Genomic DNA, 26,470 nt, shown 5'->3' on the forward strand with positions numbered 1-26,470 from the left:
GGGTCATCATCTTTTGATGCAGTGGGTGTGAAATGTGGCTGTGCGCTAACATCACCCACGGGCGCTTTTTAAATGTTTTTTTGTTTCGTTTTCTTTTGCTTTTGAGACAGTCTTACTTTGTTGCCTAGGCTGGAGTACAGTGGCACGCTCTCGGCTCACTGCAGCCTCCGCCTTCTGGGTTCAAGCAAGCACGTCCCACTAATTTTTGTATTTTTGGTAGAGACGGGGTTTTGCCATGTTGGTCAGGCTGGTCTCAAACTCCTGACCTCAAGTGATCCACTACACTCAACCTAAATTTCCCCTTCCCCCTTCCCCCTCCCCCTCCCCTACCCCTTCCTTTCTCTTTCTTTCTTTCATTTTTTTTAACAAGGTGAAATTCATATAACATAAAATTAACCATTGTGAGGCCAGGCGCAGTGACTCACGCCTGTAATCCCAGCAGTTTGGCAGGCCAAGACAGGCGAATCATTTGAGATCAGGAGTTTGAGACCAGCCTGGCCAACATGGCGAAACCCTGTCTTTACTAAAAATACAAAAATGAGGCTGGGCGCGGTGGCTCACGCCTGTAATCCCAGCACTTGGGAGGCCAAGCTGGGCGGACCACCTGAGGTCAGGAGTTTGAGACCACCATGGCCAACATAGTGAAACCCCATCTCTACTAAAAATACAAAAATTAGCTGGGCGTGGTGGCAGGAGCCCATAGTCCCAGCTACTCAGGAGGCTGAGGTAGGAGAATCGCTTGAACCCAGGAGGTGGAGGTTGCAGTGAGCTGAGACCATGCCACCGCACTCCAGCCTGGGCAACAAAAGCAAAAGTCCGTCTCAAAAAAAAAATACAAAAATTAGTTGGATGTGGTAGCACATTCCTGTAGTCCCTGCTACTCAGGAGGCTAAGGCACGAGGATCGCTTGAACTCAGGAGGCAGAGGTTGCAGTGAGCCAAGATTGCACCGCTGCACCCAAGCCTGCATGACAGAGCAAGACTCTGTCTCAGAAAAAAATAGAAGAAGAAAACAAGAGCGACTCTTCAGCCAGGCTCAGTGTTCTTCCTTGAGACCTGTGTTCAACGGTACTACATGTGTGTCTGCCCAGTGGCAATGTTAAATACTTCTTACCATCAATAACAGTCCCCAAGAGTGTGAAAGCCACCATAGGAGCGTCTGAACCTCATGGAATTTTCCAAAGCAATGACAATGGGTTTTTTGCCCAAGTAGCCCTTCCCCAATCAGACACTGAGCCCAGCACTGTCCTCTACAATGTCCCTGAGTCCCCCTTATCCAGGTCCTGCCCCCTGAGCCTGCACAAGTAGGTGTCCTAGAGGGAGCCTGTGTATTAGTCCAGTTTCACGCTGCTAATAAAGACATACCCAAGGGCTGGGCGCGGTGGCTCACGCCTGTAATCCCAGCACTTTGGGAGGTCGAGGTGGGTGGATCACAAGGTCAGAAGTTCAAGACCAGCCTGGTCAATATGGTGAAACACTGTCTCTACTAAAAATACAAAAAAATTAGCCGGGCGTGGTGGCCCATGCCTGTAATCCCAGCTACTTGGGAGGCTGAGGCAGGATAATTGCTTGAATCCGGGAGGCGGAGGTTGCAGTAAGCCAAGATCGCGCCATTGCACTCCAGCCTGGGCAACAAGAGTGAAACTGTCTCAAAAAAAAAAAAAAAAAGACATACCCAAACCTGGGTAATTTATAACGGAAAGAGGTTTAATTGACTCACAGTTCAGCATGGCTGGGGAGGCCTCAGGAAACTTACAATCATGGCGGAAGGGGAAGCAAACACGTCCTTCTTCACATGGCGGCAGCAAGAAGAATGCGCAAGGGGGAAAAGCTCCTTGTAAAACCATGAGGTATCTCGAGAATTCATTCACTATCATGAGAACAGCATGGGGGTAACCGCCCCCATGATTCAATTCAGTTACCTCCCACCTGGTCTGTCCCATGACGTGGGGATTATGGGAACTACAATTCAAGATGAGATTTAGCCTGTAATCCCAGCACTTCGGGAGGCTGAGGTGGGTGCATCACTTGATGTCAGGAGTTCAAGACCAGCCTGGCCAACATGGTGAAACCCCATCTCTACTAAAAATACAAACATTAGCTGGGCGTGGTGGTACATACCTGTAATCCTAGCTACTCAGGAGGCTGAGGCAGGAGAATCGCCTGAACGCAGGAAGCGGAGGTTACAGTGAGTCAAGATGGCGCCACTGCATTCCAGCATGGGTGACAGAGCAAGACTCCGTCTCTAAAAATTAACAGTAAAATAAAAAATCAAAAAAAATTTTTTTGAATGAGATTTGGGTAGGGACACAGCCAAACCATATCAGCCTCTCTCTCAGTCATGTCTCTGTTCTGCTTTGCAGGGTGAAAGGAAAGGGGTCAACAAGTACTATCCTCCAGACTTCAACCCTGAGAAGGTAAGCAGGCTGTCCGCTCCGGGTCCACGGTAGCAAAAAGACCCATGTCATCCTCTCCTGGGGTTAGAGCCACTGCTGTGCAAGGATGGGTGGCCCCCAAGGTCTTTTTGTCTTCTGCTCGTCACCTGAGTCTCGAGGCTGTCTTCACTTTTGGGTGATAACTGTGGCTCTCCTCAGGGACCTGTAACTCCATGTCCAGCATAGAGTATAGTGTGTTTACAGCAGGGGCCCAGGATAAGGCAGAGCGCACGGATGAAGGGTCAGATCCCCTGGCTTCCCCAGCTCCAGCACCTCTGGCGTCCTGGTTGTCCCCTCTGCCTGGAATCTCTTCCTCCATTTCACCATACTCTCACTTCCTTAAGTGCTTTTCTCACAGAGGTCCTCCCTGACCACTGTCTCGTCTCTGTTGCATTGCTGAGCACTTTATATAATCTCATAGCCCTTATAACTCCCTCACTTATTAATTTATTTGTGTCTTCTCCATCTCCCCCACTAGAACATTCTCTCCATGAGGGCAGAGATGTTCGTCTGTCTTATCGTGGCTGTTTCCCCACACAGTAGGTGCTCAGTAAGGGCCCGAGTGTCCCAGCTGCCTCGTCCTGAGTATAGGATTTAGCCTCTCTATGCCAAAGTTTCTCCATACGTCAGAAGAGGGAAATAAAATGAGCTGACCTCACAGAATCATTGAGGGATAAATCCTAGCTACTCAGGAGGCTGAAGTGGGAGGATTGCTTGAGCCCAGGAGGTGGAGACTGCAGTGAGTCATAATCATGCCACTGCACCCCAGCCTGGGCTACAGAGCCAGACCCTGCCTCAAAAAAAAAAAAAGCCAGCGCCGTGGCTCACGCCTGTAATCCCAGCACTTTGGGAGGCCAAGGCAGGTGGATCACGAGGTCGGGAGTTCAAGACCATCCTGGCCAACATGGTGAAACTTGATCTCTACTAAAAATACAAAAATTAGCTGGGCGTAGTGGCCCACACCTGTAGTCCCAGCTACTTGGGAGACTGAGACAGGAGAATCGCTTGAACCCGGAAGGCGGAGGTTGCAGTGAGCTGAGATCATGCCACTGCACTCCAGCCTAGTGACAGAGCGAGACTCTGTTGCAAAAAAAAAAAAAAATGAGGTGATGCACATGAAGTCCCTAGCGAATGTTTGCCAGTCTTGTCACCTCACCTCATCTTCTCCATAAAACCTGGAAGTAATAATGACCATTATATGTAGTTGACAGACTGGGGAAACAGAGGCTCGGGAAGGCAAAACGTGAGGTCACTCGCCCAGGGTCCCCTGGCTCTTTCAGCTCATAAATGGGAATGGGGCTGGGTGCAGTGGCTCACACCTGTAATCCCAGCACTTTGGGAGGCCGAGGCAAGTGGATCACCTGAGGTCAGGAGTTCAAGACCAGCCTGGGTGACATGGTGAAACCCCGTCTTTACTACAAATACAAAAAAAATAGCCGGGTGTGGTGGCAGGCGCCTGTAATCCCAGCTACTTAGGAGTCTGAGGCAGGAGAATCACTTGAACCCAGGAGGCAGAGGTTGCAGTGAGCCAAGGTCATGCCATTGCACTCCAGCCTGGGCAACAAGAGCAAAACTCCATCTCAAAAAATAAATAAATAAATAGGAGAGGGACTATTCAAACTCACGTTCCTGGTTCCAAGCCTACATGTTCCAGTAAGACCTGGATGCCCCCTTATTGCTAAGAACACCCATCCTGCAGGACATAAGAATTAAGGCCTCTCTTACCCGTGAGGCACTTGTCCCAAAGCAGTGGGGGTGGCAGAAAAGCATGAGCTCCCCCAGCTCAGCAGCACTAATCCGCTCCTCTCCTCTCCACACAGCATGGCTCTCTCAACCGATACCACAACAGCCACCCACTTCGGGAGCGGGCTCGGAAGCTGTCACAGGGCATCCTCATCATCCGGTAAGGCCCAGCATCACCTGAGGACCCCACCGTCCTGCCCCCTTCCTTCAGTCTCAAGGAGAGTTCAGTGCCCTCATTGGCCCAGTGCTGCAGGGTCTTCATTCCATAAAGCAGAAAGTCACTGTATCAGTCAGTTATTGCCATGTAACAAAACAATAAGCATTTATTATTGCTCACATGTCTGCAGCTCAGCAAAATATCTCTGCTGGGCTTGGAAGGGCTTGGCTGGGCTGGGCTGGGCTGGGCTGGGCTAAGCTAGGCTGGCCTGGTCTGGGCTGGGCTTCCATGTGTTTCAGAGTTGGCTGGCTGAGGACTGGCTGGTTTAGCAGGGCCTTGACCTGTACAACTGGGCTCTGCTCCATGTTGTATCTCATCCTGTAGCAGGCCAGCCTGGAGTTGATCACATAGGACTCTCAAAAAAGCCAGTGATCATGGTTGGGCACAGTGGCTCACACCTGTAAACCCAGCACTTTGGGAGGGTGAGGCAGGTGGATCACTTGAGGCCAAGAGTTCGAGAGCAGCCTGGCCAACACAGTGAAACCCTGTCTCTACGGAAAATAGAAAAAATTAGGCTGGGTGTGGTGGCTCACACCTGTAATCCCAGCTCCTCGGGAGGCTGAGGCAGGAGAATCACTTGAACCAGGAGGTTGCAGTGAGCCAAGACCGTGCCACTGTACTCCAGCCTGGCAACAGAGTGAGACTCCGTCTCAAAAAAAAAAAAATTAGCCAGAATTGGTGACACATACCTATAATCCCAGCTACTTGGGAGGCTGAGGCATAAGAATTGCTTGAACCCAGGAGGCAGAGGTTGCAGTGAGCCGGGATCGTACCACTGCACTCCAGCATGGGGAACAGAGCAAGACTCTGTCTCAAAAAAAAAAAAGTCACAGCAGCACCCAAAGGCGGCTGTCCCTGGACCTGGTCAGTCTGCTTTTGAGCAGGCAGGAAGTTCCTGCTCAGTCACAATGGTTGTGATTCTTTTTCTTCCATGTATCCATTTCCTGTGTAATGTGACTGCAGCAACGCCCGTTAACGGGGCAGTCTAATACCGCACCCCTCAAATCACAACCGCAGCCAGAGTCACAGGTGTGGAGACCCAGGGAGTATCCAAGTGCAAGTAAGATGCTGTCTGTCTTTGCAGATTCGAAATGCCGTATAACATCTGGTGCGATGGCTGCAAGAACCACATCGGCATGGGTGAGCCTCTGCCTGCCCTCCATTCAGTCCCGCAAACATCAGACCCCCCCTAACTGCTGGGTGCCGCTGGGGTGGAGGTGGGAGGATCCTGATCAGGAATGAGGGAGGAGACGGGCACCCGAGTGACTGGCTGGCCATGGAAGCCCCTTTGCAGAGGGATTAGGAAGCCAGGCTCTGGCTTCCAATCCCATCTCTAACTCCTCCTAGTTGGGGAACCCTCAGCAAGTGACAGTGAGCCTCTCTGTACCTCAGTTTACCCATCTGCAAAATTCAGATGGCAATGAAATTATCACCCCCGCCTGACCCCCTTCTAGGTGTTCGTTACAACGCAGAAAAGAAGAAGGTGGGCAATTACTACACAACCCCGATCTACAGGTAAGGGCGGCTTGGTGGCATCTTGTGAACAGGTGGGGTGGCCACAGGGCAAGGGGGCTACAAAGAGCCTGAGTTGCGGGGGATCCCATTCCCTGCAGGACTCTCCTGGAAATCGCCCTGGTTGGTGAATCAGGGCGCGCCCCACCCCCGCAACTCTCCATGGCTCCCACCTTCCTCAGTAAAAGCCCAAGTCCTCCCCCTGGCTCACAAGGCACCGCACACTCTGTCTGTCCTTTCTTCACCCTAACCTCCTCCTGCTGTCCCCCTCCCTGGCCTCCTCGTTGTCCCTCACACACCCCAGGGACACACCCACCTCTGTGCTTCCACCTGGAATGCTCTTCCCCAGGTAGCTCCAAGGCTCCTCCCTCACCCGGGGTTTCTGCTCAAACAGCACCCCTCAGAGACACCTTTTCTAAAGTGAGACTCGACACTGGTTGCTTGTGCCCTTGCTATCAAGGTGGCCCCTGCTGGGACGTCAGCCTTTCCATGAGCAGGTTGGCTTTTCCACTACTCAGCAGTGTGCCCAGCAGCTGGCACTGAGCCTGCCACAGAGCAGCCTGTCTTGGGCGGGTTTGTTGAATAAATGAACTAATGGACAAATGAATGAACGAATGAATGAACAAACAAATGAACGAATGAACAAATGATGAATGAATTAACAAATGGATGGATGAGCAAATGAATGTATGAGTTGCTTTAACAAATGAATCAGTGAACCAACAAATAAATGCACTAATGAATTAACAAATGAATTAACGAATAAATGAACCAAAAAAACGGATGAGGGAATGAATGAATGAACAAACAGCTGAATGAACAAATGAATAAGCCAACTGCAGCCCCACTGACAGAAGGTCCGTTCTGGGTGCCCAGGTGTGCCCCTTTTGCCCATGGCTCTACACGGCACACAGTGGGTGCTCAGTGAATTTTTGTCAAATGACACCATTGGGTGGAAGGAAGCAGGCAGAGGTGACAGGGCTGTCCTGGGGCACAGCCACAGCCTCCTGACTCCTACCCACCGCTCCCTCCCAGGTTCCGGATGAAATGCCACCTCTGTGTCAACTACATCGAGATGCAGACGGACCCCGCCAACTGCGACTACGTGATCGTGAGTGGCGCCCAGCGCAAGGAGGAGCGCTGGGACATGGCGGACAATGAGCAGGTGCTGACCACAGGTGAGCGCCACCCACTTACCTGCCTGGGGGCCCTGGCCCTGAGTCTGCGCTGGGGCCCCCAAAGCCCAGCCGAGCTCTGGTCGTTGCAGAGCATGAGAAGAAGCAGAAGCTGGAGACGGACGCCATGTTCCGGCTGGAGCACGGCGAGGCCGACCGCAGCACACTCAAGAAGGCGCTGCCCACCCTGAGCCACATCCAGGAGGCCCAGAGCGCCTGGAAGGACGACTTCGCCCTCAACAGCATGCTGCGGAGAAGGTTCCGGGTGAGGGGAGCTCCAGCCCAGGGTCAGAGAGGATGCATGGTGGACCAAGGCCCGGATCCAGCCCTCACCCCACCACATCCTAGCTTTGAGCAGGCCACTGTACCCTCTGAGCCTGTTTCCCCATCTGCTACATGGTTATCATGCCCTGTCTTAATCCATTCTGGCTACTATAATAAAAAATACCATAGACTGAAACAGTAGAAATTTCGCTGGGCACAGTGACTCACGCCTGTAATCCAGCACATCGGGAGGATCGCTTGAGGCCAGGAGTTCAAGACCAGCCTGGGCAACATAGTGAGACCTCTCCCACACCCCCCCGCATCTCAAAATAAATAAATAATAGAAATTAATTAATTTTTTTTTTTTGAGACAGTGGTCATCTCGCTCTGTCATCCAGGCTAGAGTGCAGGGGCGCAATCTTGGCTCACTGCACCTCTGCCTCCTGGGTTCAAGCAGTCCTCCTGCCTCAGCCTCCAGAGTAGCAGGAATTATAGGCACCCACCACCACGCCTGGCTAATTTTTTTTTTTTTTTTTTTTTGAGACTGAGTTTCACTCTTATTGCCCAGGCTGGAGTGCAATGGTGTGATCTTGGGTCATGGCAACTTCCGCCTCCTGGGTTCAAGTGATTCTCCTGCCTCAGCCTCCCGAGTAGCTGGGATTACAGGCATGCGCCATCACGCCCAGCTAGTATTAGTAGAGATGGGGTTTCTCCATGTTGGTCGGGCAGGTCTCAAACTCCCAACCTCAGGTGATCCACCCACCTCAGCCTCCCAAAGTGCTGGGATTACAGGCGTGAGCCACTGCACCTGGCCAATTTGTGTATTTTTAGTAGAGGCGGGGTTTCACCATGTTGGCCAGGCTGGTCTCGAACTCCCAACCTCAAGTGATCCACCGTGGCCTACCCAAAGTGCTGGGATTACAGGCGTGGGCCACCGAGACCGGCCAAAATAAACAATAGAATTTTATTGCTCATGGTTCTGGAGCCTGCGAAGTCCAGGATCAAGGCGCCGGCAGATCCAGTGTCTGGTGAGGGCCCATTTCTCATAGGCGGTGGCTTCTAGCTATGTCCTCATGTGGCAGAAGGGACAAACAAGCTCCCTCGGGCCTCCTTTTATAAGTCCAATAATCTCATTGGTGAGGACATAGACCTCCTGACTGAATTACTTCCCTAAATGCCTCATGTCTTTTAACACTGTCACGTTGGGGATTAAGCTTCAACATATCAATTTGGGGGACACAGACATTGAGACCATAGCTCACCCCTACCTCACCATGCCATGGGAGATACCTACCTGGTTGCCTCCTTTTTTCTTTTTTTTTCTTTTTGTGAGCGGGTCTCACTCTGGTGCCCAGGCTGGAGTGCAGTGGCAAATCATGTCTCACTGCAGCCTCGATGTCCCAGGTTCAAGCAGTCCTCCCCACTAAGCCTCCCAAGTAGCTGGGACCCACAGGCACGAGCCATCACACCTGGCTAATGTTGTTGTTGGGTTTTTTGTTTTTTGTTTTTGCTTAGACTGAGTCTCGCTCTGTTGCCCATGCTAGAGTGCAGTGGCATGATCCCAGCTCACTGCAGCCTCCACCCCAGGTTCAAGCAGTTCTCCTGCCTCAGCCTCCCAAGTAGCTGGGATTACAGGTGCCCACCACCATGCCTGGCTAATTTTTGTATTTTTAGTAAAGACTGGGTTTCACCATGTTGGCCAGGCTGGTCTCGAACTCCTGGCCTCATGTGATCCACCTGCCTCGACCTCCCAAAGTGCTGGGATTACAGGCGTGAGCCACTACACCCGACCTGGCCACCACATTTTAAATGGAACCTCCCAGCCCATCCCCTACCCACCTGTCCTGCTTTTTTTTTTCTCCTTATCACTTTCTCACCACTAGAGGCCAGCTCCAGGAGGGCAAGGGTTTTTCCCTGCCTGCCGCTGTATCCCCAGTGTCTAGAACAAAGCCTAGCACAAGGTGGGTATCCCAGAAATATCCGTGGGATGAGGCCGTGCGTGGTGGCTCACACCTGTAATCCCAGTGCTTTGGGAGGCTCAGGTGGGAGGATTGTTTTAGGCCACGAGTTGGAGACCAGCCTGGGCAACATAGTGAGACCCCATCTTTACAAAAAAAAAATTTTTTTTTTTTTTTTGAGACAGTCTCCCCCTTTCTTCCAGGCTGGAGTGCAGTGACACGATCTCAGCCCACCGCAACCTCCACCTCCCCGGTTGAAGCGATTCTCATGCCTCAGCCTCCCGAGTAGCTGGGACCATAGGCGCATGCTACCATGCCTGGCTAATTTTTGTATTTTTAATAGAGACAGGATTTTGCCATGATGGCCAAGCTGGTGTCAAACTACTGGCCTCAAGGGATCCACCCGCTTCGGCCTCCCAAAGTGCTGGGATTACAGACATGAGCTACCAGGCCCAGCCTCTACAAAAATAAATGTTTTAATTAGCTGGGTGTGGTGGTGCACACCTGTAGTACTGGATACTTGGGAGGCTGACATGAGAGAATCGCTGGAGCCCAGGAGTTGGAGGCTGCAGTGAGCTATGATTGTGCCACTGCACTCCAGCCTGGGCAACAGAATGAGACTCTGTCTCAAAAAAGAAGAGTAAATGAGACCCCGAGAGTTGGAGCAGTGCCCCCTAGTACACAGAAGAGACAGGGCTTTGACACCCCCTATCTCTGGTGTTCTTGGCCCTCAACACAGGAAAAGAAAAAAGCCATCCAGGAGGAGGAGGAGAGAGACCAGGCCTTGCAGGCCAAGGCGAGCCTGACTATCCCACTGGTGCCCGAGACGGAAGATGACCGCAAGCTGGCGGCTCTGCTGAAGTTCCACACCCTGGACTGTGCGTAGGAGGCCGGGGGAAAAGGGGACAGGGAGGCTCAGAGTTGCCCGGAGATGGGGGGTCCTCAGCCATGAGTGGACTCTGGTCTACCAGAGGGCAGTTCTGGACGCCCTCCCCTGCCGCCCCTGAAATGTCCTCTCCTCTCCAGCCTACGAGGACAAGCAGAAACTCAAGCGGACCGAGATCATCAGCCGCTCCTGGTTCCCCTCCGTCCCCGGATCCGCCTCCAGCAGCAAGGCCAGCGGCGTCCTGAAGAAGCTGGCACAGAGCCGCAGAACCGCACTTGCCACCTCCCCCATCACCGTGGGGGACCTGGGCATCGTGCGGCGGAGGTCTCGGGACGTCCCGGAGAGCCCCCAGCATGCGGCCGACACCCCCAAATCTAGGGAACCGCGGGTACCAGAGGAGGCTACCCAGGACCGGCCCATGTCCCCCGGAGACTGTCCTCCGGAAACAGCTGAGACCCCCAAGTGCAGCAGGCCGAGGGGGCAGGAAGGGAGCCGTCAGGACAAGCCCCTGTCACCAGCAGGCTCCTCCCAAGAGGCAGCTGACACCCCCGACACGCGGCACCCCTGCAGTCTCGGCTCCTCCCTTGTAGCGGACTACTCCGACTCGGAGAGTGAGTGAGCGATCCCCATCCTGGAGACTGGACCCGCTCCAGAGGCCCGGACACACCCAGGAGGCCCCTCACAGACTGCAGACCCCCGCTCGCCCACCGGCCCTGGGAGAGCTCAGATGCCGCGTCCTCCCCAGACCTCGCCTTCCTGCAACCGTGGAGTTATTTATTTGGTCCTGGTGAGGGTGTTTGTGCCTTGTGAGACTCCGTACATTAAAGACCTGTCTCTTCTTCCCTGTCTTGGGTTGTTAGATGGACCCTGGGGCTGCCCCCCCTCCAACCCCCACCTTAACCAACCTTGGCAGGCCTCTCATCAGCAAATGCTGGTATAGGGTCATAGCTGTGACCACAGACGTGGTCCCCTCCCAGAGTGACAAGAGTCTCAAGGTGGTTGTCCAGGTTGGCCAGGAATCAGGACAGACTTCCTGGAAGAGACATGGGCCAAGTGTGAAGGATGAAAAGGGGGCCAGGAACCACACACAAGGCCAGGGACAAGGCACACGGGGTACCCAGGATCTGTGCCAGATGCAGCAGGGGCTGGAGCAAACAGGTGTGAGCTTTTTATTATCCCCAGCCCAGGGGTGGCCCATGGAAAAGCCCCCCGTGCATGTTACTTTTGGGGTTTTTTTGTTTGTTTTGTTTTTGAGACTTGAGTCTTGCTCTGTCACCCAGGCTGGAGTGCAGTGGTGCGATCTCGGCTCACTGCAACCTCTGCCTCCTGGGTTCAAGTGATTCTTCTGCCTCAGCCTCCCGGAGCAGCTGGGACTACGGGTGCGTGCCACCACGCCCAGCTAATTTTTTGTATTTTTAGTAGAGACTGGGTTTCACCATGTTGGCCAGGCTGGTCTCGAACTCCTGACCTCAAGTGATCCGCCCAACTCAGCCTCCCAAAATGCTGGGATTCCAGGCGTGAGCCACAGCGCCCGTCCTGCATGTTACTTTTGAATGAAACCGAGCAGAAAATGGCCCAGAAACAGCCGTGCATCCATCAAGGGTCACACGACCCCCCACTACCTCCCCCTCAACCTTGGAGAAGGAAGATCATTTAACAAATGTTAATTTGTTAATTTGTTAAACACTTGATGTTACCTTGCCACTGGGGATACATCCCTAACTCTAGACAGCAGGTTGCTAAACACAGGGCCTGGTATCCACTAGGCATCCCATAAATGCTGCCACTTTTGTGGTTCCGAGGAGGCGGCTCACTCCGTCCAGGCTTGGCAGGAGTCGTGGAAGTGGGTTCGGCCGGGTGGACTCCGGGAACCTGTGGAGTCGGGTCGGATGCGCATGTGCATGTCCCTTTTTCCGGGAGAGGCTCCGCCCACGGCCCCGCCCCCCTCCCCAAGTGCGCGAGGACCCCTAGCTCCCTCTGAGTTGCGCTGGGCTTGGCTGCTGCACCATGACCCTGGAGGCTATCCGCTACACGCGGGGCTCCCTGCAGATCCTAGACCAGCTGCTGCTGCCCCAGCAGAGCCGCTACGAGGCGGTGGGCTCGGTGCGCCAGGCCTGGGAGGCCATCCGCGCCATGAAGGTGCAGCGGGGCGGCGGGGCGGCGGGGCGGCGGGGCGGCGGGGCGGCGGGGCGGCGGGGCGGCGGGGCGGCCGGGCTGGAGGTGGGAGTGCGCCCGTGCCTGCAGCTTCCGACGCCCGAATCCCTGCCCCGCAGGTGCGGGGCGCCCCGGCCATAGCCCTGGTGGGCTGTCTCAGCCTCGCCGTGGAGCTGCAGGCGGGCGCGGGGGGACCGGGACTCGCCGCGCTCGTGGCCTTCGTGCGCGACAAGCTGAGCTTCCTCGTCACCGCCCGGCCCACCGCTGTCAACATGGCCCGCGCCGCCCGCGACCTGGCTGATGTTGCAGCCCAGGAGGCGGAACAGGAGGGCGCTACGGAAGAGGCGGTCCGGGAGAGGTACGGGGATCTGGTAACCAGGCACGGCGCTGAGCAGGAATTATATTGACTCTTTTTAAGTACAGTAACCCACTATACAGATGGGGAAACTGAGGCACGGCGCCCTTAAGTCCCTTGTCCAGGGCCCCAGAGATGGGGCCCGGAGTCTAGCCTGGGCAGCCTGGCCCCGAAACCTAACTCCTTAATCGTGCCTCCCCTGAATACACGCAGCCCCTTATCCACCCTTGGAGGCCCTTTTTGGTGTCACCTTGTTCTCTTGGTTTCTGCTTTTGAGGAACTTTTTTTCCTGTCCTGGTCCCCTTCCTGCCATCTTTTTTCCCCCAACTTCCCGTCTGCCCAAGCCCTCCCTGCAATGTCACTTTACCCCACCAAGCTCGATCCTGCCTTACAGCCTTTGCACGTGCCACAGCGCCCTCCTCCACCATCCTATATGATCCAGCTCACCCGCTGCTCTCTGTTGCCTGATTCTGCCGGCTTTTCCTTCATTTTATTATCTCTTCATCAGCTGGCTCACTCACCCCAGTGTCAACTCCACAGGAGCAGAGATTTTTGTCTTGTTTACTGCTGGGTCACACCGGAACTGCTTGGTAAACATGTCTTTGCATGAATGAATGGAGTGACACTTCGGTGGCCGTGGCCGAAGGGTCCAGGCCCCACAGCAATGAGAGGCTTTGAGCAGGAGGGCTCCAGGACAGCAGCACTGGGCAGAGAGGAGGCGTTGGCCTGGCCCCCAGGGCCTGGTGGCTGGTGCTGAAAACTCCTTGTCACCCCAGAGTGATCTGCTGCACCGAGGACATGCTGGAGAAAGACCTCAGAGACAACCGAAGCATTGGGGACCTAGGAGCCCGCCACCTCCTGCAGCGGGTGGCCCCTAGCGGTGGCAAGGTGACTGTGCTGACCCACTGTAACACCGGTGCTCTGGCCACCGCTGGCTATGGTACAGCCCTAGGTAAGAGGGCCTCCTCAGGGGGTAAGGGAGGGCCTTCTAGGACCTTTTTTTGATACAAGAGAAAGAACCCCAAACCCAAACCACTTCATCCACAAAAAAAATGTGAAGGTATTAGTTCTAGTACAGAAACACTTATACAGTTGGCTTCAGGTATGGCTAGATCAAGGGGCTCAACCAGTAGCATCAGGACCTATCTATCTCTGTTCTTCAGCTCTGCCCTCCTTCATCTTCAGGTTCCATGGGCTGGCAGGGGGCTGTTAGGGTTCAAATCATGAAGAAAAGAGCCTCCTGTACTAGAAAAGTCTCCTTGTATCTCAGGGGGTCCACTAGGGCACCTGCCCATCTCAGAGCAGTCATTCGATGGGCCCACCTGAGCCATATGCCTAGAGCCAGGGCAGGACGTGGACTCCAAGAGGAACTGGGGAGAAGGGAGTGAGCAGAGAAAGATCAGGTAGCTGTGACCAGGAGACAGGGGGAGTGGGCTGTAGGGGGCCAAGGCAGCAGATTCCACTTGACCCTAAATTCCCCAGGAAATTTCCCTACCTGCCTGAGTCCCACCTTCATCCCTGGGAACTGAGGCCTTGATGGAAAGACCTCTGTCTTTGATTCATTCACTCACCCAGCATTTAGTAAGCACCTGCTGTGGCTCAGACATTGCCATTTGCTGGGGATGCAGCAGTGAATAAAACAGACAAAATCTCTGCTCTCAGGGGTCCCAGGGAAGCAGAAGGAACAGTCAACAGGCAATGTAAATAACAGTCATCCTTCAATATCCGTGGGGGACTGGTGCCAGGACCTCCCACATATACCAAAATCCATGGATGCTCGAGTCTGTGATATAAAATGCCATCATATTTGCATAACCTATGTATATCCATGTATATATATATATATATATATATTTTTTTTTTTTTGAGACAGAGTCTTGCTCTGTCACCCAGGCTAGTGCAGTGGCACGATCTCAGCTCACTACAACCTCCGCTTCCCAGGTTCAAGAGATTCTCTTGCCTCAGCCTCCTGAGTGTCTGGGATTATAGGCATGAGTCGAGTCAGTACGCCCAGCTAATTTTTATGTTTTAGTAGGGACGGGGTTTCACCATGTTGGCCAGGCTGGTCTCGAACTTCTGACCTTAGGTGATCCGCCAGCCTCGGCCTCCCAAAGTGCTGGGATTACAGACGTGAGCCACCGTGCCCAGCCCACCCCTATATTTTAAATCATCTCTAGATTGCGTATCATAGCTAGTACCATGTAAATACTATGTAAATTGTTGTCACGGGCTAGGTGTAGTGGCGGTGCAGGCCTGTAATCAGGAGGCTGGGGTGGGAGGATTGCTTGAACTCAGAAGTTCTAGACCAGCCTTTGCAACACAGCAAGACCCTGTCTCTATTTTTAAACCTGTAATTCAGCACTTTGGGAGGCCAAGGCGGGCAGATCGCTTGAGCTCAGGGGTTTGAAACCAGCCTGGGCATGATGGCAAAACCCCATCTCTACAAAAAATACTAAAATTAGCTGGGTGTAGTGGTATGCACCTGTGGTCCCAGCTATTCGGGAGGGGGCTGAGATGGGAGGATTGCTTTTTATTTATTTATTTTGGAGACAGAGTCTTGCTCTGTCACCCAGGCTGGAGTGCCATGGCATGACCTTGGCTCACTGCAACCTCTACCTCCTGGGTTCCAGCGATTCTTTTCAAGTACTTTCTTTCTTTCCTTTTTTTTTTTTTTTTTTTGGAGACAGAGTCTTGCACTGTTGCCCAGGCTGGAGTGTGGTGGCGCAATCTCGGCTCACTGCAAGCTCCACCTCCCAGGTTCCTCCCAGGTTCACGCCATTCTCCTGCCTCAGCCTCTCAAGTAGCTGGGACTACAGGCGCCCGCCACCATGCCCGGCTAATTTTTTGAACTTTTAGTAGAGATGGGGTTTCACCATGTTAGCCAGGATGGTCTCGATCTCTTAACCTCATGATCAGCCCCCCTCGGCCTCCCAAAGTGCTGGGATTACAGGCATGAGCCACCACGCCCGGCCCAAATATTTTCAATTCACATGGTTGAGTCCATGGATGGAGAACCCATAGAAAAGGGGGGCTGCCTGTACACATGAAGTGTTAGAAGGTGATAAATGCTAAGGACAGAGAGCAGGAAACTGCAAGTGTGGGGATTGCTATGCAAAACTGATATATCAGGGAAGGCTTCACCGAGAAGGTGTCCTTTAAACAGACGTGAAATGGAGCTATGCGAGCATTGGGAAGAGCATACCAGGCAGAGGGAACTGCCACTGCGAGGGCCCCTGGGTGGGACTGTGCTCGGTAAGACTTTGGCAATCCACGTCCAGACTAGGAGCCTGCACCCCTGACCAATGGACCACCCTGTCTGTTTGCCTCTCCCCTGGGCCTTCTCCTGGTGCGTGGGGCCCCGGCAGGTGTGATCCGCTCACTGCACAGCCTGGGCCGCCTGGAGCACGCCTTCTGCACAGAGACCCGGCCCTACAACCAGGGAGCCCGGCTGACGGCCTTTGAGCTGGTCTATGAGCAGATCCCCGCCACCCTTATCGCCGACAGCATGGTAGCTGCTGCCATGGCCCATAGGGGTGTGTCAGGTAAGCAGACGGTAAGCCCTGGGGGCGGGGCTCTGGAGCATGGGGCCAGGTAATGACCCCCAACTTCTCACACGCCCCCTCCCCAGCTGTGGTTGTGGGAGCTGACCGCGTGGTTGCCAACGGCGACACAGCCAACAAGGTGGGCACCTACCAGCTGGCCATTGTTGCCAAGCACCATGGCATTCCCTTCTACGTGGCTGCCCCCAGCTCTTCATGTGACCTCCGTCTGGAGACCGGCAAGGAGATCATTATTGAAGAGCGACCAGGCCAGGAGCTGACTGATGTTAATGGGGTCCGGATTGCGGCACCTGGTAAGCTGCCCCCTCAGAAAGGGGACATCCCAGCTCCTGGGCACTTCATGGAGGCAGGTGATATGCAGGTCTTTGTCATCCTTCTGGAACATATACAGCTCCTACAAGCCATTTTTTCTTCTCTCTTTTTTTTGAGAGGGAGTCTTGCTCTGTCCCTCAGGCTAGAGTGCAGTGGCGCGATCTCAACTCACTGCAACCTCCACCTCCCGGGCTCAGGCAATTCTCCTGCCTCAGCCTCCCGAGTAGCTGGGACTATAGGTGGGTGCCACCATGGCTGGCTAATTTTTGTATTTTTAGTAGAGATGGGGTTTCAACATGTTGACCAGGCTATTTATAAACTACTGACCTCAAGCAATCAGCCTGCCTCTGCCTCCCAAAGCGCTAGGATTACAGGTGTGAGCCACAGCGCGCCTGGCCCAAGCAACTTCTTCTAACAGGTGCGTCCTGGAGGTCAGATCCAATGTCGGAATTTACAACTAACCGGTTATATGAATGATCTTGAGCAACTGTCTTGCTATTCTCCACTTAGGTTTTCTTAAGGGGAAATAAGAATATCTGGCTGGCCATGTGTTTGTAAAGAAAAACCAAGACGGCCAGGCGAGGTGGCTCACGCCTGTAATCCCAGTACTTTGGGAGGCCGAGGCGGGCAGATCACAAGGTCAGGAGTTCGAGACCAGCCTGGTCAACATAGTGAAACCCCGTCTCTACTAAAAACACAAAAATTAGCTGGGCATGGTGGCACCTGCCTATAGTCCCAGCTACTAAGGAGGCTGAGGCAGGAGAATCACTTGAACCTGAGAGGCGGAGGTTCTGGTGAGCTGAGATTGTACCGTTGCACTCCAGCCTGGGCAACAGAGTGAGACTCTGTCTCAAAAAAAAAAAAAGAAAAGAAAAACCAAGATATTTCTAGACTTATTTTTATTTTTATTTGTTTATTTTCGTAGAGATAGGGTCTCGCTATGTTCCCCAGGCTGGTCTTAAACTCCTGGCCTCAAGCGATCCTCCTGCCTCAGCCTCCCAAAGCACTGAGATTACAGGCGTGAGCTACCATGCCTTGCTGCAAGACTTTTCTTAGCTGCCTATACTTCCTGGCTGTGCAACTGTTAGCAAGTTCCCTAAATTCTCTAATTCCCTGAGATCCTCACTGGTCCTATCTGTAAAATGGGGCTATGGCTAGAACCTGCTGCATAAACCCAAGGGCCGTCAGTGAATTAACCCACAGGACATTTAGATCAATGACTGGCCCTTTAAATATTAGTTCATGCACTCGGATGCAGTGGCTCACGCCTATAATCCCAACACTTTGGGAGGCGGAGGTGGGCGGATCACTTGAGGTCAGGCATTCCAGACCAGCCTAGCCAACAGAGCGAAACCACGTCTCTACTAAAAAAATACAAAAATTAGCCAGGCGTGGTGGCACATGCCTGTAGTCCCATCTGCTTGGGAGACTGAGGCATGAGAATTACTTGAACCTAGGACGCAGAGGTTGCAGGAAGTTGAGACTGCACCACTGCACTCCAGTCTGGGCAACAGAGCGAAACTCCATCTCAAAAATTTAAAAAAAGCCGGGTGCCGTGGCTCACGCCTGTAATCCCAGCACTTTGGGAGGCCAAGGCGGGCAGATCACCTGAGGTTGGGAGTTCAAGACCAGCCTGACCAACCTGGAGAAACCCCATCTCTACTAAAAATACAAAATTAGCCGGGCGTGGTGGCGCATGCCTGTAATCCCAGCTACTCGGGAGGCTGAGGCAGGAGAATCGCTTGAACCCAGTAGGCGGGGGTTGCAGTGAGCCAAGATAGTGCCACAGCACTCCAGCCTGGGCAACAAGAGTGAAACTCCATCTCAAAAAAAAAAAAAAATGGTTCATGAAATATTAGCATGAACCAATATTAGCATTATGGGGCCAGGTACAATGGCTCACACCTGAAATCCCAGTATTTTGGGAGGCTGAGGTGGGAGGATGACTTGAGCTCAGGAGTTCAAGACCAGCCTGGGCAACATCACCAGACCACAATCTCTAAAAAATTGTTTTGCCAGGTGTAGTGATTCATGATTGTAATCCCAGCACTTTGGGAGACTGAAGCAGGAGGATTGCTTGAGGCCAGGACTTCAAGATTAACCTGGGCAACAACATAGTGGGACCCCGTCTCTACAAAACAAAAAATCAGCCAGGTGCGGTGGCAACCACTTGTAGTCCCAACTACTCGGGAGGCTAAGGCGGGAGGCTGAGGCAGGAGGATCGCTTGAGCCCAGGAGGTCAAGGCTGCAGTGAGCTGTGATCACACCACTGCACTCCCGCCTGGGTGACAGAGCAAGACTCTGTCTCAATAAAATAAAACATAAAGAAGTGGGATAGGGCCAGGCACGGTGGCTCACGTCTGTAATCCCAGCACTTTGGGAGGCCGAGGTGGGTGGAGCACCTGAGGTCAGGAGTTCGAGACCAGCTTGGATAACATGGTGAAACCCCATCTCCATTAAAAATACAAAAAATAAAAAATAAATGGCCGGGTGCAGTGGCTCACACCTGTAATCCCAGCACTTTGGGAGGCTGAGGCGGGCAGATCACCTGAGGTCAGGGGTTCAAGACCAGCCTGGCCAATGTGATGAAACCCCGTCTCTACTAAAAATACAAAAAAAAAATTAGCCGGGCGAGGTGGCAGGCGCCTGTAATCCCAACTACTCGGGAGGCTGAGGCAGGAGAATCACTTGAACCTGGGAGGCACAGGTTGCAGTGAGTTGAGATCGTGTCACTGCACTCCAGCCTAGGTGACAAGAGCAAAACTCCATCTCAAAAAAAAAAAAAAAACAGCCAGACGTGGTGGTGCACATCTGTGGTCCCAGCTGCTCAGGAGCCTGCGGCAGGAGAATCACTTGAACCCAAGAGGCAGAGGTTACACTGAGCCGAGAACACACCACTGTACTACAGCCTGGGTGACAGAAGAAGACTCTGTGTCAAAAATAAGAATAATGTTTAAAAATAAAACTAAAAAAATAAGTGGGATAGGCCGGGTGCGGTGGCTCACACCTGTAATCCCAGCACTTTGGGAGGCCGAGGCAGGCATATCACCTGAGGTCGGGAGTTTGAGACCAGCCTGACCAACATGGAAAAACCTCGTCTCTACTAAAAATACTGGCCGGGCATGGTGGTGCATGCCTGTAATCCCAGCTACTCGGGAGGCTGAGGCAGGAGAATTGCTTGAAACCTGGGAGGTGGAGGTTGCGGTGAGCCAAGGTCGCGCCACTGCACTCCAGCTTGGGCAACAAGAGCGAAACTCCATCTCAAAAAAAATAATAATAATAAGTGGCATAGATGTATATAGGACTTTGAACTCTTCTTGGGGAGTGACAGTCTAGGAGCGGTGGCGAGTCTAAACTTACTATTGAGTACAGTGTCCATGCCTGCATGTACTTTTGGGGTGAGAATCCTCAGGTTCTCAAGGACTCCCCAATTCCAAGAACCACTGTGGTAGAAACAGATGACCACAACCTGAGAACTTTCACAGAAGCACATTCTTGCCTCCTTGCCTCCCCTCTCTCCCCTGCAGGGATTGGAGTTTGGAATCCTGCCTTCGATGTCACCCCTCACGACCTCATCACTGGCGGCATCATCACAGAACTGGGGGTCTTTGCCCCTGAGGAGCTCCGGGCAGCCCTAACCACCACCACCATCTCTTCCAGGGATGGAACCCTAGATGGACCCCAGATGTAACCAACTCAGCTCTCCCTAGCCTGCCTCTCTAGGTTTTTAAATACATTTGTTGAATGGCTACCCAAAAGCTGAACTTCCTACCCCTGATCACACTTGTTCCTAGTGCAGGGAGCTCAGACAGCGCCTTCCATCTAGAGCCTAGCATCTAGAGCCAGGCTGCCCAGATTCAAATCCTGACTCCACCACTTTTTCCACTGTATGATCTTGGCCAAGTCACTTCGCCTCTCTGTGCCTTGGTTTCCTCATTTATAAAATATGGATAACAGGCTGGGCGCGGTGGCTCACACCTGTAATCCCAGCACTTTGGGAGGCCAAGGCAGGTGGGTCACGAGGTCAGGAGATCAAGACCATCCTGGCTAATACGGTGAAACCCCGTCTCTACTAAAAATACAAAAAATTAGCCGGGCATGGTGGCGGGTGCCTGTAGTCCCAGCTACTTGGGAGGCTGAGGCAGGAGAATGGCGTGAACCTGGGAGGCGGAGCTTGCAGTGAGCCGAGATTGCGCCACTGCACTCCAGCCTGGGCAACAGAGCGAGACTCCGTCTCAAAAATAAATAAAATTAATTAATTAATTAATTAAAATAAAAAATAAATGTGGATAATACTAGTACCTCCCTCTTAAGGTCAGGGCTGGAGCTAGGGTGACACCTCCAGGGCAGAATTTTAAGAGGACACCAAAAAAGCTCAGCAACCAAGATAAAAAATATTTTAAAGAAATATTCTGTTTTGAGTTTTTTTTTTTTTTGAGACGGAGTATCACTCTGTCGCCCAGGCTGGAATGTAGAGGCGTGATCTCAGCTCATTGCAACCTGTGCCTCCCCGGTTCAAGTGACTTTCCTGCCTCAGCCTCCCAAGTAGCTGGGATTACAGGAGCCTGGCACTATGCCTGGCTAATTTTTGTATTTTTATTAGAGACACCATGTTAGTCATGGCTGGTCTCGAACCCCTGACCTCGGGTGATCCGCGCGCCGCGGCCTCCCAAAGTGCTGGGATTACAAGCGTGAGCCACTGTGCCCGGCCTAAATAAAATTTTGAAGAGGCTAGAACCCCGCACTTGTGCCTTGAGCTTACTGACCTCAACACCCCGGTTCCACTAAAACTTTATTTACAAAATTATGCTGCCGGTCTGCAGGATGTAGTTTAACAATTTGATTATTTTGGATATTAAAATATTTTTTTAAGTCTTGAAAATATTGTTTATGATTACCAAAGTTTTTGGACCTTCTTAAATTCTGTACCAGGGGTGAGTGCCGCACCGTAACCTAGTCTGAGTTTTTATGTGTAAAGATCATAAAACGTTGTAAGTTTTCTAAAACACATAAGCTCTCAATAAACGTTAGCTTATCATTGTCACCTTTTTGTTCCTAATGTGTGAAAACTCCAGCTGTGATCCACTACCCTTGTGGGATGCTGTCTCTTTAACTGTGCGCCACGTTGTATCCCGTGAGTTCTTGCGTTTTTCCGCCCCGCTGTATCCCATGGTTCCCTGTGCCTTCGGGCTACGGCTACTTACAGCCCCGCCTCTTCCGCTGCGTGCCGGACCATGGCGCAGGGGCAGCGCAAGTTCCAGGCGCGCAAACCCGCAAAGAGCAAGACTGCAGCGACGGCCTCTGAAAAGAATCGGGGCCCGAGAAAAGGCGGTAAGGAGCGGCCCGGGGACTTGGGGGCGAGGTGGACCCGCGGCTTCCCGGCCTCACTTGAGCACGTCTTTCCCCAGGTCGTGTTATCGCTCCCAAGAAGGCGCGCGTCGTGCAGCAGCAAAAGCTCAAGAAGGTGTGCGGGGGCGAGAGATGGAGCCCGGAGGGCGGCGAGTAGCGAGGGGTGGAGCCCGGAGGACGGCGAGGGGAGATGGGTGGAGCCCGGGGGTCGGTGAGGAGAGAGGGTGGATCCTGAGGACGAGCTAGGAGCGAGGGGATAGAGCCAAGGGCCGCGTTAGGAGCGAAGGAGGGAGCCCGGGGTGCAGAGATGGGTAAGAGGTGGAAGCTGGCGAGGGATAGGGGCTGGGGGATGTGCTAGGGACGAGAGATGAAATCTGGAGGCCGGCGAGGGAAGGAGCACAGGGATCGGCAAAGGGCAAGGGATGAGGCCTGGAGGACTCCGAGCTCTGTGAGCCTCCCTTTTCTTCTTTGTGCAAGGGGTGCAGGAACACCACTTACCACTTCAACAGGGCCTCGTAGAAGCAAGACCTGCGGCGCAAAAAGTGTTGCAGTAACGTCAGCCTCTTGCTGTTACTGTTTCTTTAATGGAACTCAGGAAGACAGCGAGGTGACATGGGAAGGGAATTGAAAGCCCAGCTTTGTAAAGCTAGAACAGCAGAGGGCTCAAAGAAGTGTGAGGTGCGTTGGTTATCGTCATATTTTTTGAGTCAGGGTCTCACTGTTGCCCGGGCTGGAGTGCAGTGGCCCCATTGTAGTTCACTGCAGCCTCAACCTCCTGGACTTAGGCAATCTTTCCGTCTCAGCCTCCCGAGCAAGTAGAATTGCAAGTGCTCGCCAATACGCGGCAAATTTTTTTTTTTTTTGTATTTTTGGTAGAGACAGGTTTCACTATGCTGCCCGGGCTGGTCTTGAACTCCTGGCCTCAAGCCATCTTCCCACCTCTGCCTCCCAAAGTGCTGGGATTACAGGCGTGAGCCACCCTGTGGTTGTTTTTAAGTGCAACATTTATATGTAGATGGGTAAGGTTGAGCTTGTAAAGAAGTTGGAAGGAGATTTAAAACTGGTTTTGGTGGGAGTCAAACCTGGGTTTGAATTGTACTCCACAGTCAACAGCCCTGTGATCTCAAGCAAATTGTTTCATCTCCCCAGAGTGTAGGTTTTCTCAGAACTGGGTACCCAGCGGCCCGCTTACCTCCATGGAATGGGGAATCTCATGATCACCTTGTACTCAGCATGTCCAAAACCAGGTTCCTGATCCTCCCTTCCCATTCTGCTCTCCTTCCCCTGTGATCACTTCCTTCCAGATGCCATAAGTCATCCTTGAATCCCTCCTTTCTCTCACATCCCGGTCTCATCCCATTTGTTTTGTTTTGTTTTGTTTTTTTGAGATGGAGTCTCGCTCTGTTGTCCAGGCTGGAGTGCAGTGGCGTGATCTTGGCTTAGTGCAACCTCTGCCTCCTGGGTTCAAGCAATTCTCCTCCCTCAGCCTCCCGAGTAAGTGGGATTACAGGCCTGCACCACCACACCTGGCTATTTTTTTTTTTTTTTTTTTTTTTTTTTTTTGTATTTTTAGTAGAGATGGGGTTTCACCATGTTGGCCAGGCTGGTCTCGAACTCCTGACCTCATGATCTGCCCGCCTCGGCCTCCCAAAGTGCTTGGATTACAGGCATGAGCCACTGTGCTTGCCCCTATTTTGCCCTTAGAATCAATCCAGAATCCACCCGTCTCCCACCTCCTTGGCCCCTACCTGCTCCCACCCACATCATTTCCCACCGGGACCACTACAGCCACCTTCTCCCTTGTCTCCTGGATCCCACCTGGTCCCCTCACAGAAGCCAGAGGGTGCCCACGAGCACCTGAGTCGGTTCCCTCCCTCCTTGGCTCAGAATCCTCCATGGCTTCTACCTCACCCAGGAAAAAGGCCCAGTCCTCACTCAGCCACAAGGCCCTGCAGAATCTGCCCTCGTCTCCTTCCACCCTCTCCTCTGCTAACTCCCTCTAGCCTTACTGGCCCCTGACCCCTCCTTCCCGGAGCCCTTCCTGGGCTCCTTGTCCCACCCGAGAACTTTTGCACTGGCTGTTTCCTCTGCCTGGATTCCTCTCCCAATAATCCACACTGCTCCCTTCTTCCATCTTGTTTCAAAGAGGCCTGCCTTGATGGTGACCTGTACCCGTCCCTCCTCACTCCTGTTTCCTTTTTGCCATAGCAGCGCTTACCATGCTTTTAACAGTGTAGCATATTACGCCACTGATGCTTATATTGTCCCGATACATGCACTGAATTCCGGCTCCATGACTCCTGCGCCCAGGCACCTGGTTAGCTGTCCCAGCGCTGGTGATCGTGGTCATTGGAACTGTTTCTTTTTTTTTTTTTTTTTTGTGATGGAGTTTTGTTCTTGTTGCCCAGGCTGGAGTGCAGTGGTGTGGTCTGGGCTCACTGCAACCTCTGCCTCCCGGGTTCAAGCAATTCTTCTGCCTCAGCCTCCCAAGTAGCTGGGATTACAGGTGCCCGCCACCACACCTGGCTACTTTTTGTGTTTTTAGTAGAGATTGGGTTTCACCGTGTTGGCCAGCCTGGTCTAGAGCTCCTGACCTCAGGTGATACGCCTGCCTTGGCCTCCCAAGGTCCTGCACCCAGCCGGAACTTTTTTTTTTTTCTTTGAGACAAGGTCTCACGCTGTCCCCCAGGCTTCAGTGTAGTGGAACGATCATAGCTCACTGCAGCCTGGACCTCCTGGGCTCGACCACCCAAATAGCTGAGATGAGAGGCACGCACCACCACACTGTGCTAATTTTTTATTTTAGTACAGATGCAGTCTCGCTATGTTGCCCAGGCTGGTGTCAAGTTCCTGGGCTCAAGTGATCTTCCTGCCTCAGCCTCGCGAAGTGCTGGGATTACAGGCTTGAGCTACCACACCCAGCCCGTTGGAACTCAGAGCGGCAGGGCAGGGGCAGTCTGGGAAAGGCGACTGAGCCACCAGTTTGGGGTTCACACTGCTGGTTTTGCCCCACGCCTGTGCCTTACTGGCCAGCTCCCTTGCCAACCCCTCAGATCCTCAGCTTGCCGTCTGCAAAGCAGAGATGACCTGGGGCAGAGGAGGCTGCCCTTGTAGAGGCTGGGACCAGAGGCTGTGGGCACGCTGGATCCCATGCGGTTTAGGGACCTGGGCAACCAGTGCCTCCTGGCTGCAGCAGACTGTTTCCCCATCCATAAAATGGGCGTGAGCAGAGGTTTAGAAGCCAGGGTGCAGAGGTGAGGATTTTTGTGTGTGTGGAGACCCGGGAGAGTGCAGGACTTAAACCCCAGCCACCAGATCCACAGTCAGGTGCGGTTCGAGAGGATAGTTGCTGATCTAGCCCCCTGCGAGCTCTAGCCGGGAAGAGGGTGACTGGTCAGGCCCTCTCTCAGCCCCAGGTCACAATCTGACTGCCCTGTGCTTGTCCCTCAGAACCTAGAAGTCGGGATCCGGAAGAAGATCGAACATGACGTGGTGATGAAAGCCAGCAGCAGCCTGCCCAAGAGGCTGGCACTGCTGAAGGCCCCGGCCAAGAAGAAAGGGGCGGCTGCCGCCACCTCCTCCAAGACACCTTCCTGAGGATGCTGGCCCCAACGCAGGCCAACACCCCACCCCCTACCTCCATAGGGGACCTTGCAAGTCATCCCACAGGCTGCACTGTCAGGAAGAGGACCCTGTCCCCCAGCACTGGGCTTCACCTAGAACTTCAGTGGGGGCCAAGGGTGCTGAGAACCCAGCAATGACCAGAAAGATACAGTCACCAACTTCATCTGTCCTCATGCCCCTTCCCAGGTCCTGCCTCCACAGGTTTAACCCAGAACAATAAACCTGGCTTTGTCATCCCTCTTGCAGTCCTGTGTTCGGGTGAGCAGGCCAGGTGAGCCCACAAGTCTCTGTGAGTGACATGGCCTGGCGTGCTCCACCCCACCCCACCGCCTTTAGCAACCACGTGCCCAGGGGACAGCTGGGCTTCTGCACCTCTGGCCCTGAGCCTGAGAGCCAGGAAAGAGTCTTTTCTCCATTTAACCCTGGGTGACTCACTCCCTCCTCCTGGGCAGTCCTCAGCCCTGGGGACACAACCAGAGTCAAGCTGAACATCAGTAGGTCAGATGCCACTTCACAGGACCAAGGTGCTGATTAAACCAGAATACATGCAGAAACCACGTGGTACTACCTGGTTAAAGAGCGCCAACTGTAAGGGAGTCAGGACAGCCAGTGGTAGCGCTACCTATGAGCCAGGCCGCACTGTTGCCCAGGCTGGAGTGCAGTGGCGCAATCATAGCTCACTGCAGCCTCCATCTCCCAGGCTCAAGCAATCCTCCCACCTCAGCCTCCCAAGTAGTTGGAACTACAGGCATGCACCACCATGCCCAGCTGATTTATTGCTTTTTGTAGATACGGGGTCTTGCTAAGTTGCCCAGGCTGGTGTCAACTTCGTGGCCTCCAGCAATCCTGCCTGGGCCTCCCAGAGTGCTGGGATTACAGCTGTGATCCACCGTGCCCCACCAGTTCTAATGCGTTACACACGTCATC

At 53.3% G+C, this 26,470-nt stretch overlaps 3 protein-coding genes across 10 annotated transcripts in view; all 3 read left to right on the plus strand.

Annotated features, from left to right (window-relative positions):
- The window catches only part of YJU2B (YJU2 splicing factor homolog B), a 32,458-nt gene extending 21,430 nt beyond the window's left edge, over positions 1 to 11,028 (plus strand). For 6 of the 7 annotated variants that reach the window (XM_054538650.2, XM_054538653.2, XM_054538651.2 and 3 more), the window contains 8 exons: positions 2,363 to 2,416; positions 4,255 to 4,337; positions 5,479 to 5,534; positions 5,849 to 5,909; positions 6,942 to 7,084; positions 7,174 to 7,346; positions 10,043 to 10,181; positions 10,330 to 11,028. In XM_054538650.2, the coding sequence (XP_054394625.1) occupies positions 2,363 to 2,416; positions 4,255 to 4,337; positions 5,479 to 5,534; positions 5,849 to 5,909; positions 6,942 to 7,084; positions 7,174 to 7,346; positions 10,043 to 10,181; positions 10,330 to 10,808 (1,188 nt within the window). In that variant the 3' untranslated portion in view covers positions 10,809 to 11,028. Of the gene's footprint in view, positions 1 to 1,721; positions 1,850 to 2,362; positions 2,417 to 4,254; positions 4,338 to 5,478; positions 5,535 to 5,848; positions 5,910 to 6,941; positions 7,085 to 7,173; positions 7,347 to 10,042; positions 10,182 to 10,329 lie in introns of all 7 variants that reach the window. The other variant, XM_054538654.2, reaches the window with a different exon arrangement.
- A 1,076-nt stretch (positions 11,029 to 12,104) lies between these two features.
- On the plus strand, positions 12,105 to 21,614 carry MRI1 (methylthioribose-1-phosphate isomerase 1). 2 transcript variants are annotated; one of them, XM_024237642.3, is made up of 6 exons: positions 12,105 to 12,328; positions 12,463 to 12,701; positions 15,862 to 15,950; positions 16,064 to 16,240; positions 16,327 to 16,551; positions 20,098 to 21,614. In XM_024237642.3, exons 1-6 carry the CDS (start codon positions 12,197 to 12,199, stop codon positions 20,259 to 20,261), a joined length of 1,026 nt encoding a protein of 341 aa, XP_024093410.3. In that variant the 5' UTR covers positions 12,105 to 12,196; the 3' UTR covers positions 20,262 to 21,614. The 2 variants fall into 2 exon arrangements, with proteins under 2 accessions (XP_024093410.3, XP_024093409.3); XM_024237641.3 differs by lacking the exon at positions 15,862 to 15,950 and adding an exon at positions 13,475 to 13,650 and having other exon boundaries at positions 12,111 to 12,328.
- A 180-nt stretch (positions 21,615 to 21,794) lies between these two features.
- C20H19orf53 (chromosome 20 C19orf53 homolog) lies at positions 21,795 to 25,780 on the plus strand. The gene is made up of 3 exons (NM_001131347.1): positions 21,795 to 21,901; positions 21,979 to 22,034; positions 25,370 to 25,780. Exons 1-3 carry the CDS (start codon positions 21,805 to 21,807, stop codon positions 25,514 to 25,516), a joined length of 300 nt encoding a protein of 99 aa, NP_001124819.1. The 5' UTR covers positions 21,795 to 21,804; the 3' UTR covers positions 25,517 to 25,780.
- Positions 25,781 to 26,470: the final 690 nt, after the last annotated feature.

This window comes from Pongo abelii, chromosome 20, assembly GCF_028885655.2.
Source record: "Pongo abelii isolate AG06213 chromosome 20, NHGRI_mPonAbe1-v2.0_pri, whole genome shotgun sequence".
In the NCBI taxonomy this organism is placed as follows: domain Eukaryota; kingdom Metazoa; phylum Chordata; class Mammalia; order Primates; family Hominidae; genus Pongo; species Pongo abelii.